The sequence below is a fragment of the Fundulus heteroclitus genome, unplaced genomic scaffold (assembly GCF_011125445.2).
Source record: "Fundulus heteroclitus isolate FHET01 unplaced genomic scaffold, MU-UCD_Fhet_4.1 scaffold_231, whole genome shotgun sequence".
Lineage (NCBI taxonomy): Eukaryota > Metazoa > Chordata > Actinopteri > Cyprinodontiformes > Fundulidae > Fundulus > Fundulus heteroclitus.
Genome location: NW_023396643.1, coordinates 231,830 through 249,933, shown reverse-complemented (window position 1 = coordinate 249,933; position 18,104 = coordinate 231,830). Strand labels below are relative to the sequence as shown.

The 18,104-nt window shown below is 42.2% G+C and overlaps 1 protein-coding gene across 2 annotated transcripts in view; it reads right to left on the bottom strand.

Annotated features, from left to right (window-relative positions):
• Positions 1-9,580: 9,580 nt before the first annotated feature.
• LOC105933496 (protein shisa-8) overlaps positions 9,581-18,104 on the bottom strand; it is a 158,889-nt gene continuing 150,365 nt past the window's right edge. For both annotated transcript variants that reach the window (XM_036129842.1, XM_012873072.3), the window contains exon 5: positions 9,581-13,469. In XM_036129842.1, coding sequence (XP_035985735.1) covers positions 12,964-13,469 — 506 coding nt within the window. In that variant the 3' untranslated portion in view covers positions 9,581-12,963. The remainder of the gene's footprint in view (positions 13,470-18,104) is intronic.

Sequence of the window (18,104 nt, the reverse complement as noted above, 5' to 3'; positions counted from 1 at the left end):
ATTCCGATCTATGTGGACTGTTTAACGTGGAACAACAGCAGAATGCACAATTGGGAGATGAAGTCAATTATAGCTAAAACCTTTCTATACGCTCGTATGCTGGGTGAGTGCCTCAGCATCACGGCTCACTAGGAGGACGCCCAATGCGGTTTTCCCACTGGAGCTGGTGGGAATGTCTGCTGTAAGGGGAGCGTTGCTGAGAGTACCCGCTTCTACTGCAACGGCGCCGAGTCCCAGCATGGTATTAACGGGATGACTGACTACATGACAGCGAAAGCAAAATTCCAATGTCCTCTGACCTGAATAAAAAACATTTATTCACTGGTACCGGGCCCCGGGGTGGCTGATGTGTTAGAGAGGAACAGCGATGGAGAGAGAATTATTGTGGACATGGTTTGTGGCATTTGGCTTTTTGCTCTCTGTGATGGATTTGGTCCAAACCCTTGAGACACAGATGAACTGTGACATCCGTGGCAGCTGGAGAGGATGCCCAGAGACCTGCCAGAACACACATAGTACACACCAAACAGCCAAGTAGGTTTTATCTTTGGACTATTGATGGTTTATAGAGGATGTGCGGCTGTTTCATAAGCCAAATGCATCACATATGCCGCCATATTGGGCATCAACTACTGAATCTAGTTTATTGATAACAAGTTCAATTAGATAAACTATAAAGATTGGATGGATGATTGCCTGCTTTGTTGCTAAAGTATAACTAAAGGATTAGCTATTCCATTCACATTGAAAATATCGGTTCTATAGACACACACCACTAAACTTCAGTAGTCTGGCCTTTAGTAGTAAAGAAGATGATCAGACTTGACTATCCCGAGGATGTAAAATTTCATGCTGGAGGTCTTTCCCGTATGATTGATGGAGGTCATCAGTACAGACGTCTCAATCCTTACGCTGCAGGACTTCCCACATCTCTCCTCCGTTTGTCAACGGATGAACCTCCCTTATGACCTCTAGCAATGACTATTTCTCATGGTCATAATAACAAATGAAACAAATAAATAGTGGAGAAGACCATCAGCGAGATAAGTTTTCATGAAGGCATGGTGTAATGGGGAATTTCTGCGCTATTATCTGACTTCACCATTCCTACCAGTGTCGTGAATGCACCAAAACAGAAAACCCTTAAACGTATAAGTTCTTAGAGGACTCTATCTACTCCTTATAGCTGTCAGCTAAAATTTTTGAAGGAATTTTATTAGTAAACATCAGGGGATCCATGTGCTTTTAACATCTGTGGTACAATGGTTATTAATGCTGACTCACATTAAGAAGAGCCTCAGTTCAGGCGTTGGATCTCTGTGTAAGGTGGATCATTTTCTTTTGCATGGCCTCCACCTGCAGTCCAAAAACATTTATGTTCGGTCAACTGGTGGAGATGCTCTGATCCAATCATAAAATTGAATAAAATCAGAATTTAAATATCCGCAGATACTGAAACGTTTGGAACCAAAACACTTCTAACCGAACATTCAGTGTTGCTTTCGGTCCCGATATTGCACAACATTGCTAAACCTCTCACTCACTCAATAAAAAACTCAGCTATACTGCTAAAATTCATGTCATCACCATACATTACATAGTTACAAGGTTAATAGTTACTTAAGCCTCAGAATGAGCCTATATGGATGTCCCTGTCAGCTTTGTAGCTGCTAAATCTGAATATAGAAGAGGAAGAGAAAGCATGCAAGACACATTTTTCTGCTATCAACTAAGTGATAGCAGTCCCTTCATTCAAGGGTCGCCACAGCCAATTGCTGCAACTTGCCCACAGACTTGGCAGAGTTTTCACACCCTTCCTGATACAACCAGGATTTGAACCTGGGTTCCCAGTACCAAACATATGGGCTACACTACAGAGGTACTGGCTTCTATCAGCTCTGTGGCTTTGTTGGGCTGTAAAATGGAGGTAAAATAGTCTGAATGCTAATTAATTATTTATAAGTTTGTGTTTGTGAGAGATCAGAGGAAGTAACGCCCAAACAGCTCACCAAAATTTATGTTTACTATTTCATTAAATCAAGGGCAAAAATACATGAATGTCCCATATCAAAGAGTTTAAAACAACTTCTGTTAGCAAAACGTGTTGCTAGATGCCTCTCTTTTTGTCTAGACTGTAAACATTTTTACCTCATGGCAAAGTCTTCCGAAAAACAAGCAACATCCTCAAATTTCTTATTCCTACTGGCTGAGGAAGGTTGAAAGTTGAAAACAATAGAGTAAAGCACTATTCGATACTCCTGCATTGCTTCTCTGCAAAGATTCAGGGTTCTCTCCTCACTCATTAACACAGTAACTTTCTGACTCAACTTCCCAAGATGTTTGCACAAAACATAAGATGGTTAAATTGAAAGTTCCCCCTTCTGAGACTAAAATCCCTCAGAAGAAGGTGGTACTAAGCAGCAGTGTTCAGTCTGCAGCCAGCAGACTATCTGCATATCCATCTGTTGATATACTTGTTTTCCTTTAATTCAAAGGATTATTATTTAGGGGTACCACATGTTTGTTGCCTGTACGTTCAAATCTTCAGGTTAAAATCAGTCAAAATATTACCTCAAGCCCAATGGACCATGGACCAGTAGCCTCAACCCGTTATCCAATCCAAGATGGAAGTCAGCATCAGGACCACTAGTTATTGGTGACCCTGAATTGGTCTTGGTTGGGAGTGTGTGTTTGTATGGTCGTCCCATCTGTCCAGTCGGTGCCCTGCTTCTTGTCCAAACTCTTCTAGGATAGGACCCATCACCTTTAGTTAGGCAGGTATGCAAGAAGGATGGCTGCGAAGCTTAATTCACTTGTCTATGTATTTCAAAGTCCCTCTCCTGTTAAAACCGTCCTTACCTGCTCACAAACTTAAGAGTTTCATAGTTGAGAAGAAGCAGCTGCAATACTCCAGGCAAGCACGATCGATACACATTTCTTGAACGATTTATTCAAATATGACACATGGGCAAATATAACATGAGTACCTAAAAACACTTCAGTAAGTCATTTGAAAACTTTATTTATACACCATTTTTGTATGCATGAAAATTTTGTTCATATCCCTTCATCTCTAAAAAAACAAACAAAAACAAAACAACCCTCCAGAATTTTTTGAGTTACAGAGAGTGATGCCTGTCTGGTTTTAAATCTATAAAAAGCCCTTATATAAGCTGAGTAGTCAACAACTTTCACAGCAGACAAATGTTACCGCATTCATATATATATACACAAGTAGTACATAGCAGTCCAAAGCAGCCTATTGCCGCCCAGTACAAATGATCATGAAACAAAGCATGACGTTTTTTTTTCTTCAGTTTTCTGGAGATGCAAAAGCTGTACAAGAAATAATTAAATCTTCCCTTTTTTTTTCTTTTTTTTAAGCTAATGTGTTGGCAAAGCACTTAGATACAATGCAAGACCTGTAACAATAAATACACAAGTGCATGTCTATACCAAACAATGTAACTCACAAAGATCACGAGCTTCATACTGTATACATGACATACAATGAAATTCAAAAGATCATCTGTGACCTTTGGAGTTATATTGTGTGACGTATGATAGGTGAGTGCCTAGATCTAGAAGGGTGTGCAGCCATGAGTCTAAAATCTGGAAGCGCTTCGTCAATTTTTCATTGGTCAAATGAACGCTTTAATGCGTCAAACAGGAGCTTAGTCCTGGAAAAACACAGTACGAAAACTGACAAAGGACAAGGAAACAACTGAACCGTACACAATAGTCTACATATTGCTAAGGATCAGGGACCCCAAGTATGTCTACCAGGTTGCATTCACATAACCTTCGGTAGAATACTTGCATTGTGTATTTTCTGGAGAGGAACGCTCACAGACAACAGTTTGCTCGCAGGTGAGCAAGCGGCGCCATAGTCTGTCGTTTATCAGGAGAGATTGAGTAAACTCACTCTAAGCTGAAGATCCAAAAACAGTCCCAGCCTTTCTCACTGTTTTGGACGTTAAAGCATCAGTTAGGTGTACTCAGTTTCCCCTGATTCAAGGCCTTTGGTCCTGTGTCATTCCACAAAACTATGGTCTTTGTATGTAGATGGGACTTCTTTGTCTGCACGTGCATGGATGCTTGTGCGTGTGCGCGAGTGTTGTACGTTTGTTCACAACAGAGGCAAAACTGTGGCTCATCGGAGGCTTTTTCCAGTCCAATTACCTCAGCTTCACCAGCTGTTTTTTAATTTAGTCTTTGCCTGAAGGTAGTCAAAGATGTCCAGCCTGAATGGAACACACGCACACACACCCAAACACACACACAACCAAAATAATTATAAAAAAATAACTTCCAGAGTTTTGGACCACAGGGAAATCATTACGAAAATGTGTCAGTTTGTCTCCAGTATGTCAGCATGATTGTTTCTTGAGATTCTGGCACCTTGGAAGAAAAATTTCCCAAAGTGCAGGAAGAAGTTTTAGTCAGCCAGCGCTTACCCAGTCAGCTAATCCGTGTGACAAACAGGCGCCAAGAAAAATTTAGAAAAGTTGTCTCTTTGACTTTGCTGGTAGCTTATCCTCAGGCTGTGTTTGTCCTGAAAGACTTGTTTCTCTCCCCTAATTGTAAATCCTGGAGCCGGTGTTGCACCTCCAGTGCTGTTTGTTCGTTCTTAGATTGCAGCGTTTGAGGTCTGTCAGTGTGTGCAGAGAATGAAAAGGGTCCAGGTCCCGCTGTGAACATTTGCAGATCAGAGTATAGACCGGCTTCTCTTTGCAGCTGCAGTGGGAGAGTCCTTTGTAAAGCCGGCTGCGCGAATACATCAAAGAGATAGATCCCAGGATGAATGTTTCAAGACTCTGCAGACAAATCCAAAATAAAAAAAAAACAACCAGTGCAATATGGTGTCTCCATGCAGGCCAGATAATCTTTTTTACTCTGGTCTCCATCCTTTCTCAGACCCTCCGTAGAGTCTCCTCTTCTGCTCAGTGCTCCCCTCTGTTTAAACTCCACACTCGTCGGTATAAACTCCTAAACTCTAAGAAGGGATCTGGATGGGCAAACAGTTAGGAAACGGTAAGGTGTGGTGAGTACTTATTGCTTTACCTATTCATATTGCTTGTTTATTTGCTGTCCCTATGTATTTTTTGCAACCTCTAATGCCAAGGTTTTAAGACTATGTTACAAGTGCCATGGGTGATACTCGGATGGCCTCTCTTTGGGTACTCAGGAGAACTTTTGGTATCAACCACTGCATGCTAAATACAAGGCAAACACATTTCCAAAGTGATGCATCAGAATAATCTTTGCTTTAAACAGAAAATACAAAAAGTAGAGGCCTTTTGTTGAGAACTCACAATAAACTAAATCAGTGCAAATCAGTAAAGCAGTGAGTGTGGCTAATTGCTAGGGAGTGTAATGATAGACCCAGCTCAGGAGACAAGATGTTTATGTCTATGCATTCGGCAGATGCTATTATCCAAATCAACTTACAAATGAAGATGTAACAATGCAGTTCATATTAAAGTTAAAAAATAACTTTAAAGGAAGACCATTGGTCAGGTTCTGTTAGAGGTGAGAGTGTAGAACTAGAATGCAGGCATAGTGTAGAAAGAGATGTCATAGAGGAAGTAGGCAAGTGCAGGAGAACTCCTAGGGTAGAAGATGTTTTTTTAAGAGCTGGATCCTCAAGAGTGTTTTGAAGACAGAAAGGAACCTCCCTTGTTCTGGTAGCGCTCGGTAGGTTCTTCCACCATCTTGGAACAATGCATGAAAGGAGTCTAGATTATTTAGAGCAAAGTGCAGGCAATGCCAGCCGACACTCCTGGAGTGACTGAGTCTGGTTTGGGTCTAATCTGTGGATACTCTAGTTAAGATTACAGTTGTCAATGTTTTATTGTTTTTAGACTATTATAACTACAAGATTTTAAACGGGAGGTGATCATATACAGTCCAGACAAATTAAATGCTGTGAAGCCCCCCTTTAGTTTAGCACCAAAACCATGCTACAAAGCAGATGCTAACATTAGCATCGTGAGTTTCTAGTGGGTAGCCAGTCCCCGCATTTTCACAGTGCTTACAAATCACTTGCAACTTAGGCTATCTGTCACTTTGTCCCCTTTTCATTTTCTACCAGGGACCCAAATCCCTGTCCGGTAAACTTCTTAAAAGTGGCGAAAGCTTCGTCAAGGCTTGTGGAGGGTTGTTAGATTTCCCAGTCTGAAACGTGGCGGGAACGCCTGAAGTAGCAATTCTGACTGAAAAAATAAATAAATCAGAGTTCACCATCTATCATGGCTGGATGCATAGAAAATGCCGTAACAAAATGTAGGAATACTTAGAACTTCTGACTATTGGCGTATCATCAGGCCATTTGCATTCGGAGTGGTAAAAAATATTTATTTGTGAAAATTGTTGTTTGTTAACTTGGGCTATAATAGTTAGCTGATGATAACTTTTGAGTCAGCATATGTTTCAGAGTCTAAACACAGTTTTAACTGAATCTGGACATTTGATTGTTTCAAATTAAAAATCAAAATTATTTAAATTCCTTGAACTTGAAGTAGGTGATTCTATACTGTGCAGAGATATTTTTCAAGTATAGGTTACAATTAATGAAACCTCTGTTTTTTTATGTTGAAATATTTTTGGCCACCTTAGAATTAGACAAGAATAAAAATCTCAAATTGTCGACAAATCAAACCTGGCCTAATTAGATTTTGTAAACACACAGTTTGTGATTTCCAAAACTTATTTCTAAAATCTCACCTGCCTTGTCCTTGTAAACCCAATATTTTATATATCACGTCATCTTGTGAGCTGGATTTATCATCCCACCCCATACGGAAAACCTCCAACTTTCCCACATGAAGACCTCAGGGGACATTGTTGTTTATGTTTCCCACTTGAGTTTAAATAGAATAGTCGGGTAAATTAATTTCTTTGACCAAACATAAAGCGGATAAAAATCTTTTTTTTCTCTCCGCCTTAAACCCAAAAAGTAAATTTCTATTACTTTAAAAAAAAAAAAATGTCTGTAAGCATGGTGGTAATTTGAAGCCTTAATACTGAGATGCTTGAGAACCACTGCGCTAATGCATTAGGAGTGATTTGAGACAGTTCAGTTGGGGTTTTAAAGGCCAGAAAGCTTTTTCACAAGAAGTGACCCACTAAAAGTGTTTCCCCCTCATGGGACTAAAAGGAAAGAGGGGACGCCACAGAGAAGAACTGGCCGCTACAGCACGACACATTAAACACACCACTGGGCGAGAGAGAACATAAGCACAGAGGCGTTAGATGCATATTCACACCATGCATGTCCTATTGGTGCTTTTCTATTCATGATCCTCAATCTCAGCTGATCCCTTATTAAAAAGGCGTGCCAGCGGACCCTGAGTAGCAAATCAGCAGCTTGCCTGACAGGTTTTTCTCATCTCGGAGAGGTATTGCTAATTTATTCTCACTTGTTAAAGTTTTACTGGATAGCTTTTTTTTATCTGCTCGAGTTCATTGGCATCTTTATAAAGTTTAAATGCGGACGGGGTTATTTGACTTACTGAAATTTCGTCTGGACAAAGATCTGGTTCCCGCTTCCACGTTAGCAGAATTTCACACATCCAGCTTTGAAAATACATGGCAAATTCAGATTGCAGGCTGCATTTGTGCAAATGTAATCATGTTTGTGTCTGACTGTTCAGCGGGGAGGGAATCTGGAGCCCGCCATGCTTTCTCTGACACCGTCGTCTATCACAGCCGACTCCCAACGCAGTCACTCGCACACCAGGAGGACCCAGGGAGACTCTCATGGTTCATAACAGCTTCAAGCAGTGGGCACCAAACACCCGACGAGCTCTTGATATCCATCGCTCAGGCTTTCACGGATACGGATGCACAGAGGGAGGTTCAGACAGCAGAAGAAAGCCTGCCGGGGAGGAAAGAAGCGTGGGAGAGAGAGGCAGATGGAATGACGGAAAGAGCAAGAAGACGGAAAAAAAAAGAGCTAAATAGTGTGTGACTATGGTAAGTGGTGCAGTTTGATGAAGTTCCACCACCTGCCCGATGTGCTGAAGTGTGTGCCAGACTTATCCACTGCGGCATATCTGGTGTCCTTACGATAACAACTGAAGGTGAATCCAATCAGTACGTGGGACTCTGGCTGTAAGGAAAAAGGCCCTTTTGAATGAAGGTTGGTGTGAGGAGGAGTCACTGTGTTTAACAAACTAAAGATTTCACAAAATGCATTCGTAAATAAAAAAAATTGTTCTGTTTTTTTTTTTTAAAGGAGGGTTGTGTGGAGTGCTTCTGAGTACTCAAAAGCAGCAAAAGCTTTTTTCCATTTTAAGAAGTCAGTGTTGCGATCAGGAGGTGAATGTAATACCTACTCAAAGCTCGGCCTATTATAAAGAAAATCCATCATCAGAGGCTGCACACATCCTTAGCACTGCGTTTGTATATTAATGGATGGGTTTGGGCTTCAGCTATGGACAGTTTCCGTCAAAGGTGGCATCCTGAAATGAAAATGTTCCAAAAGGTACGAGAGGTTTGCAGGGCGCAATGAACTGGAGCGTCAGCTTCAGGCCAGACGCTGACATTGTGTGTTTGTTAATAGAAAATAACACTGATGCATGTCTGATGGCGGCAGTGCGCGCTGCCCCTTCAGAAACAACCTAAATCAATGGAATTTGATGACAGGGTTGTTCTTTTAGACCTCCTAATCATTGCATCAGATGGATGTGTAACCCTAAGACGATCTGTGTGTTAAAAGAGTTTTAAAGTCTGTAGTCATGCAGCCAGAGACGTTACCTGATACAAAACTGACGCTTTGGGAAAACCTTTTGAGGCTTGGGCGAAGCTGTTGCCTTGACTACTCATTGTGAAGGAGAGAACCATGCAACGAGATGATTAGGTCACCGCTAAAGTATCTGAAACTCAGTGCAGTAAAGCACTACTCAGTGCAGTAAAGCACTGAGTTCCCCACCCTTGATCCTAATACGCATGCACTATTTAGAACGCATACTTCAAAGATGCTGCAACACTTGATGTTCCAAAAAGTCTGCATCACTACCTTATAATACTTAGACCTGCATAAATCCCATTCTTCACTAGGGCAACATACACAACAAGCGCTCGTCTCTAGTTAAAGTCCCTGTAGAGTTTAGCAAACTCTACACGTTTCTGTTTGTGACAGGGCTTATTCCCGCATGCTTCTAAAATAACCCAAGATGGCTGCAGCTCTTTAACTGTGAGCTTATTTCACCTCCCTCACCAACCTGCTCACTGTGCTTGTTGGCAAGGCACGCATTAGCTCTCATCAAGCTGAGTGGCCAGTGGCTAAAAGAAATTGCCTGTGTGTCACCGCACGTTCACACCCTAGTGAAGGTCTGATCAACTTACAAAAGTGAAGTAGACTTTAAAAATGCTTTATTTACATTTGAATTGGAGGGATTGTTAAGAGCAGTAGGAATTTTGTTTATAGAGGCTGGCGTTCCATCTGAGATCATGCTGCTGCAATAAAAGCTTAATTTATTTTAAGGCTTTTTGCATTACCAGAAATACCAATAAATGTGGAGAGTGCCGTATCCAAAACAGTTTTATTACGCTATTTCATCATCGGTTGTCGCTAAAGCGACAACCTATGATGAAATGCTTGATGAGTAAAAACGGAGTACGTGTTGAACAAGCATTGTTCCCATTAGATCGCAGTAAATGGTGTTATGCTTCCAGATTCACATCTTCTAACCAAAGAGGGGTCTCTGGACCTTCAACCGGCTCTGCAGAAAGCAGATTAACTGTTCTCATTCAGAGAGCTGCTGGTGTAAATCACGGCCCGGCACGCTGAAAAGCCGCCCTAAGGGATATCTGAGGCCTTCAAACATGACGCCAGTGGCCTGTGATCAAGCGTCAGCATGTGACGTGTCGAGAATGTGAATGTGTTGCGTGCTCAGCAACTCTGCAGTAACGCTTTTAGAATAAAGAGATTGTAAAGAATGATTGTGAGCTGACAAAACACTGAGGGAAATCCAGTCCATGCAATCCTAAAATCGTGCCAGTAGAAACAATCAAACTGTACAAAAATGAAAAAAAAAAAATAAAATCAGATTTTAGGTCACACTGTAAATCTCAACATCTCATAAATTGCTGGATAGGCATGAAAATGGGAAAACGCTCTCATTTTGTTCCTCCTCCATTTGGATGAAAGCGTAGCCTCAGACCAAGTAGCGCTCTTGATGTGTAAGCTGTATGCATGCGAGGCATGAATTACATTAGTGATTTGTTTAAGTGCTAGCAGTCATTCACTTGTATTGCTGAGACACTTCATTAAGAGGGAGTGAAGCAAACTGCAACGCAAGCAGCAGCACTAAACACTCGCATCAAACGGCTCCATTCAGGCATCCCGGGGAAGAGGTGTTCTTGTGTGCATCAGGGCTTTCTCGCCGTAACACCCAGAAACACTCCAATGTTGTTAATAATCAGGGAGGACGCCAGTCCGGACGCAAAGCCTCACAAAAAGTATTCGTACCCCTTGAGGTTTTTGACATTTGTGTCATGTTACAATTAAACGTTTTAATGAGTTCCTATTGGGGTTTTATATGATAGAAAAACACACAAAGTAGCATATAGTTGGGAATTAAAAGGAAAGGAAAAAAAAAATTTGGTGATGAAATTCTGAAAAAGTGTGGTTTCTATTTTTTTTGCTACGCCTCCCAGTGTAAAAAAGTTGTCACATTTGGCTGCAGACACCCCTGCAGCCAATTGTGCGTCTACATCACCTTTGCGCATCTAAAGACTGACATTTTTGCTCATTCTTCTTAGCAAAAATAGCACCCACTGAGTCAGATTGGATGGAGAGCAGCTTTAAAAATAATTTCGGCCCCAATATCTCAATTAAGTTTAGATCTTTACTTTGACTTGCCCACTCTAACACATAGACTGAGTATGCTTTGATCTAAACCATTCCAGTAAAGCTGTGGTTGTATTTTTAGGGTCGTCCTACTGGGAAGGGAACTTTGATCCAAGTCTTTTGCAGAATAAAACAGGTTTTCTTTCAGAACCGCCCTGTTTAGCACCATCCATCACCGACTTCCCTGATCATGTGCTGCCAGCACATTGATGAGAGCTTGTGTGATCATGGTGTTGTGCATTTTTAGTTTCATGCCACACTTAATGTTTTGCCTGTTGGTCAAATTGTTCAATTACAGTGTCATCTGGCCACAGGACCCTTTGCCACATGTTTGTTATTCCCCTGGGTGACTTGAAGACAAATTCAAATTTAAGACTTTCTTTAACAAATTACTTTCTTCTTGCTACTTAAAGTTGAATTTGTGGCATTTATGACCAGTACTTATTAAAGATTCTCCCACCTAAGCTGTGGATCTCTGTGTCTTCTCCTGAGTTACCCCAGACCGCTTTGCCTCTGATCAATGCTCCCCACAGCCTTTTTAGTTTAGGTCGGCGCCATGTCATGATGGACGCTCTGTGAGTTGCTCAACGCTTGGGAAGTTGGGTTCTTAAGTCTTCAATGCGCTCTTTGTTCTCAAATTTTCTCTAACAATTCCAGAGGCTTTGAACATGCAGCTGGATTTATACAGAAATTTATTCACGCACTCTGTGTGATTAATACCGTGACATCTGAAGGCAATTGGTTGCAATGGATTTTATTTAGTGTTATCAAAGTAAAAGAGGCTGAATCCAAGTGGAAACCACACTTCTCAGATTTTGAGCTGGAAAAAAAAAACTTTGAAAACATCGATCCTGTTCCTACTTTACAATTGTGTCGGAGTTGGTCATGTCCGTCACATATAATCCACCAAAAAATACAGTCATGTTTGCTTTTTCTGAGAAAATGTGAAAAACATCAAGGGGTATATACATACTTTTACCAGCCACGGTATAATGTATGGAGCTGAAAATAGGAAGGTTCATTTCAGAGGATGTACTCAATACACATAGAAACACCAGATATGCAGCTGATGGATTTTCTGGCACATTTGTGAAGCAATACCAGGGAACTTCACAACGATCTCGCTGGGCGAATTGGACTTTTCTGTCCAATTTTCAAGCATGGGTGGTTTCTTTTGCAGCTATAAACATCCACAGTTTAAGAGACATTTCGTCAAGCTCCCGCACACAATAAGACAGCTCACTGATTCATTTCACAAGTCTCTGAGAATTAGTGTTTTGAGGGAAAATTGTGTTTCTGTTTGCCCTCCAGGGGAATGGATGTGGAGTCTGCAGGCTTTCTGACATGGCAGAAAACTCCGCGTAATATCTGAGGAGTGCGCGCACGTATGCATGTGGTAGTCTGTATGCGGTTGGGATCCTTCGCATCGCGTTTGCCTCTGGATTGAGATGAATACTCCCCCCACCCCCCGCCCCCCACTGCCCTCCTCTCTGGTATGAAATCCAAGGCTGATATCTCACTCTTCAGAAGACTGGGGGCAATGAGAGCTGACAACACAATGATATTGTTTCAGCTGATGAGGAGCAAAAGTTGAAGGGGGAAAAAAAAGGAATAGTGAAAACATCCCCCTAACGGTCTCTTTCACAACCTGTGAGTGTGGACTTTGGGTTTAGGGGTAAAAAAAAAAAAAAAAAAAAAAGTCTCTCTGTGGGATTTGAACATTTGGACATGGTGGACAGGTGCTACAGAGGGGAGCAGAATGCTGCAGAAACGGAAGAGGAGACAATGCAGAGATGCGTGTCAACACACCACGAGGCCACTCAATTATTTAGAAAAGCTGCCATGTTCAAAGGGTCACAGCTGACACCTGCTACTCCGTCACCCTCACGGCGGGTCCGCTTGGGCTTCGTTCCGGGTGGTCTTAGAAATATACAAACACCACACACAAATGTCTCTTTTAGTTAAAAATGTTGAGGGAAATGCAGTCAATAAAAATCCCAGATGTGATATTTGCCTGCTCCTACACAACATCGTAGCTGTGGATATAAAGGATATCAGAGCGCTTCCCCCTCGACTCCGTTGCTTCATCTCGTCCTCTCCTCTGTTCACACCGTCACCTCCGTCTTGCTGTTGGTGGCCAGTCCCTTGTGCTTGGGGTGCATGTGCGGCGAGTGGCCGTAGCCCAGCGGCTGCGAGAAGAGCTCGGGCAACGTCTCGATGCTGAACTGCCTCTTGTTGGAGTAGGCCTGGCGCCGGCTGTTCTGCTGGTGCAGCGTCTGGTGGTGCTGCTGCTGCTGCTGCTGGATGGAGTGGTGCTGCTGCGCGCTGATGCCCATGTGGGTGGCCGTCGGGTGCGGGATGTGGCTCTTGTTCGGGTCCCATGCTTTGAAGGCCGAGCTGGAGGTGAGAGGGTGCGTGTTGGTTTTGGAGATCTTGGGCTTGGGCATCTGGGAGGCGTTGATGGTGATGGCCAGGGGTGCGTGGACATCTGGAGGTGGGAGGAAGGGCTTGTCCTTGGGGTGGAAGTTTATTGGCTGGAATGTTGGAGGAGACTGCCGGTGGGGGTAATCTACCATCGGGTAGCTCTTGTAGTATTCTCTTCCACCTGTGTCTGGATGATGGAAACACAGGAGACAGCAAAATACAGAATTGGGTTACAGACATTTAATATTGTTACTATATTAGCGTCAAGTGATTCTAAATCTAGAGATCCTGTGTAATGAAATTTGTTTCCTTTCCTCATAGTGACAAGATTTTGAGTGGGAGCTCTGAATCAATGCATCCATTTGCCAATTTGTGGCCCCATTCTGTACACACCCGTTGCCGTTTCATCCCTCCCAGCTTCCTTTTTGTAACCTGACTCCGCCAGATGGATTTGCTCCGCATATCCATCTGGAAACCTTCCGTTGAAGTAATTTTGGGATGGGGCGAAAATACTGGTTAGCTGATTGGCCTATGTTGGTTATAGACGGGCCAAATAAACCAATCAGATCAACGAAGCATATGACGTACTAACAGAGCAACGACGAAAACACAACCACAAGCCAAGCTACTCTTGCTGCTGCAGGTAAAGGCTCATTAGCTCAGCAAAGAAATACTCTGTAATTCCGATAAAACTTGCTCGATAGCCACGCTAACGCTAGTTTCATCGGCTGAAGCCGCCATGTTCTTTAGACTGAACTGTCGCGCTTCTCGTTGCATCACACCTCAACCAAGCCAACGCTGATTGGACGTTCGTTTGGTGAACTGCTCCAAATTTTCTTTAACAGAAAGTAGCCAGACTGATCTGCGAGTGAAACCTTGAAAGCTCGCAAGTTCAGAATGGTCTCACGAGGCTATCCTTTTTGTGCTGTTAAACAAATCATTTATTACCCACATGTGCTTAAATCACTGTATATTATTTTCATGAAATATGGCAATGAACCATTAAAAATTGTCAACCTTTACAAAGAACTTGATTTACAATTTTCCTAAGACCTTCAGTTCCTTCAACATTTCTATTTATTTTATGTTAGCATTTTGGCCACTTAAATTCCTTTGAAATTTGACAGATAATGAACCCCCGATGAAGTTGGAACCACTCTGTGTCATGTTTGTAGAGTTTGTTGCAGGACCGAAACTCAGACAAGAGTTTGGAAGTCGCATACTGAGGTGAAGGTGATATTTATTTACCAAATGGCTACAGACTTACAGGTAGGGCAGGCGAAGACAAGGACCATAAATAAGAAAGGGAGCAGACCAGAACATGGGGTAGCATAACGGAGGATCAGACAAAGGGGAAGAGGAACCAGTGGTTTTAATAGTGAGGGGAGGTGCAGAGGAGAAAGCAGGTGAGCAAGCGGAAGCAGTTAGGGAGACAGTTAGGTGATTATCTGAAGGAGAGGGAGTGCAATGAAACACAGGACCTGACAATAAAACAGAAACCACAAAAAAATCAAACAACTATTAACTGAACTAATACGGGCAGGAAAACAAAGATCTAAGAGAAACAGGAATAAAGTAACTCACTCCATAATGGACAAGATACTAACTATTGACAGGAAACAAGAAGGAACGGACAGAATGTACAGACTAATAAACAAGATGGGAAAACACAGACTGCACCATCCCCAGAAGCTTAAAAATAATAAAAGACCTGGGGATCGTGACACTCTAAGCAACTTCCTGTTAATAGATATTATTTGGTGGAGTCACATAACCATATTTCCTTACAGCAGATCATAGGTTACTGTGGACTTCTCCTTGTGCGTAACCAAATAATGTATGGGCAGAATGACATGTCCCGCTGCAGTTGGCTCTTCTTTGTGAACTCAAAAAGGCAAAAAACAACAACAACAAAGGTGCAAAATGGTAAAACAACTAAATTACCAGCATCCATGAAACTGCTGCAAGTAGGAACAGCATTAATGTTACTAATACCTAGCAGAAATAAACAGAGGAATTATCTCATTAACGCTTTCTGCCACTTCAAACTTTTCTACGCGACTATAATAGACGTGAGTACAGATGTTGTCAGCACAACGGGAAGATTTTTGTGAACTTTGACAGCTGACATGCTGAAGAATCAGGATATTGTCAAACACAACGTCGCAGTAGACTGAAAGTGGTCACAATTAAAACTGAACGGTCTCTGTGAGCCAATTATTGGCTAAAATTTCAAACTCATTTTGCTCTGTGGCAGATGAAGCAGGCAGGAATAAAACAAATGTTGTAAAAATGTTGAAATACAGTTAATCGATGAGAACTGACCAGACGTAAATAACATGGCAAAGGCTAGACATTAAATTCTACCTGACGGCATAACCAGTCCTGCTGATTGGTGCACGTCGTCGTGTTTAGCTGGCAGATATTAAACCGTTTCAGTCTTGATGTGTGTGAGCTGAACTTTGATCTGCTGTGGTTCTTGCGGAGGGTAAACTGGCAGCATGCTGCTGCTGGAAAATCTGGGACACCACAGGGACAATGAATTAAACAGAGCCTGCGTTCAAACAACAGCTTCTGTTGCTGTCCACTTAAGTGTTTCCACACATGTTGTCGCCAGGCAGAGCCGGCAGCAAGATTCACTGTGACAGTGTTGCTCAGCATCCTCTTCAGTTCACAGAACCTCCCATCTGGTCTTTTTTTTTTTTTCCTGAGTCTATAACGCTGGTTCTGATTCTGAGTCTCTGTCTTATTTTTTTTTTGACTCCATATTTCAGATATTTTCTGCTCTTCTTCAACATCAGCTTTTGCTCTCTTTCCGGCGACGGCCTAAAACAATGCCCCTGGGTTTAGTCTGAAGCACTGCATTAAACATGCATAAGTTGGAGCTGCAGACGCTTTCCTGAGTTTTACCACATGCTCTGTTTGGACTAATTGTTATGCAGTACATTGTGTTTAGAGGGCCTGCTTTGTACAATGTTATTAAATTCATTTGGGTAAAATCAAGGCTAAAACTTTACTGTCTGATATGTTTGGCAAACTTTATGTAGAAATTATTTTCTGTATGCAGTATGTGATTATTACACATTATTAAACAGATATTTGTTTGCAATTTCTCTGACTGGTATTTATTCTGCATGGTTGCGTCTTAACTAATATTCTTAGGAGTCTATAATGCATTATCAGTTTCCAAAAAGATTTTCTTAAAAAAAAGTTTCATTCAATACAATACACCAAGTATTTTCTTAATACATTAGGATCAGAAAGCAGTTTAGGCTTCCTCTTTGCTAGCGCACAGAGCTCTCGGGAGGAAAATTAAGGAAGTGGAATCTGGTTTAGTATAAATGATGGTTGGTGTAGCGAGGTCAGTGTGTTGCAGAACTCATTTAGTCCTTACCTGGAGCACATACTGTATCTTTCAACTGTAAACCTTTCTATAAGCAGAGGGAGTTCTCCTCATTTGTTCTGGTCAGAGTTTACATTCTACCAATTTAGGTATTTATTCAGCAGGTGAAAAATAGCTAGCTGGTCCAATAATTGACCAAACAAACAAAGAAAACACCCAGACTCCCTATTCATTGTTTTTCCTTAACACTGCAAACCTCTCTAATGAAGTGTACCACCAGGGATGCAAATGCACTGGACCACTGTTACACAGCTTTAAAGGGTGGCCGTCATGCTGTTGCCTGAAAAGCTTCAGGACTTTCTGATCACTGTATTCTTCATCTGATTCCAATATACAAGCAGAAATTAAAACCCTGTAAGTCTGTCGTAAGGACCATAAGGAAGTGGATGAACCCGTCAATACAGACACTCCAGATCTGCTTGGTCTGCAATGATTGAAGTGTTTTTGGAACTTCCTGAACAAACTCACTGATCCTGTGATGATCATGCATCAGTTTCTGTGAGGACACGTTTGTGCAGACCAAGACGTTTTGCACAGGACAACAATAGATCATGATTTGCTTAACATCTGAGGAGGCTGTGTCAAACCAAGGCAGAGGCTTACAGCAGTGTGAACTGGGCCCTGTACAACGAGGCCAGAGACAAACTGATCAAGGGGATCAAACCCACATGGCCGTTCACACCAAGCCTGGTTCTGCTTGAGGTTTCTTCCTGTTGAAGGGGAGTTCTCCTTTCCACCGTTGCTACAGGCATGTTTGTTTTGAGGGATTGCTGCAAAGTCAACGGCACAATATCAGCGACTGATATTCGCTAAATGCTCATTCAGGTAGAGTGAATGCTGCAAGTCAATGACTTGTTGCGATGCGCTGGGTTTCCTTAGAAAACTTTTTATCCAATCTGTCCGCATTATTCGATTGAACAGACTTTGTGAAGTGCCTTGAGATGCCATGGTTTTTTGAATTGGCAATATATAAATAAACTGAAGCTGATATCAGGGCAGGTAAGAGAAGCAACAGGGAGAACCCACAAAAAACAAATCTCAGTAAATGATCAATGTCAGTCTGGACTGGCCTGCAGAACATCACTAACTTCTATTTCAGGTTTTAAAAGCAGTCGCTCACGCCTGCCCACAACTCGTCCACGTCTCACTCTGAACACTAAAGCTCTACACTGATCAACCACACTCCTCTCCTTAGACTCACTGCCTGCTCTACAGATATCTGAGCAAGATGTGAATAAACTATTTCAGCGCCAGACAATCAGGACCTTATGGTGTCAGGTCGCTGACGAGTCGGTGTAAAAGTACAGACAGGAGGCGAATCGCCCTGTCCACCGGTGCGGTCAAAACCACCTGGAGCGTAACCCATTCAAGACTGTGGACTTCCAGGAAACTGCCCCACACTCATGGTCTGCTGTGGAT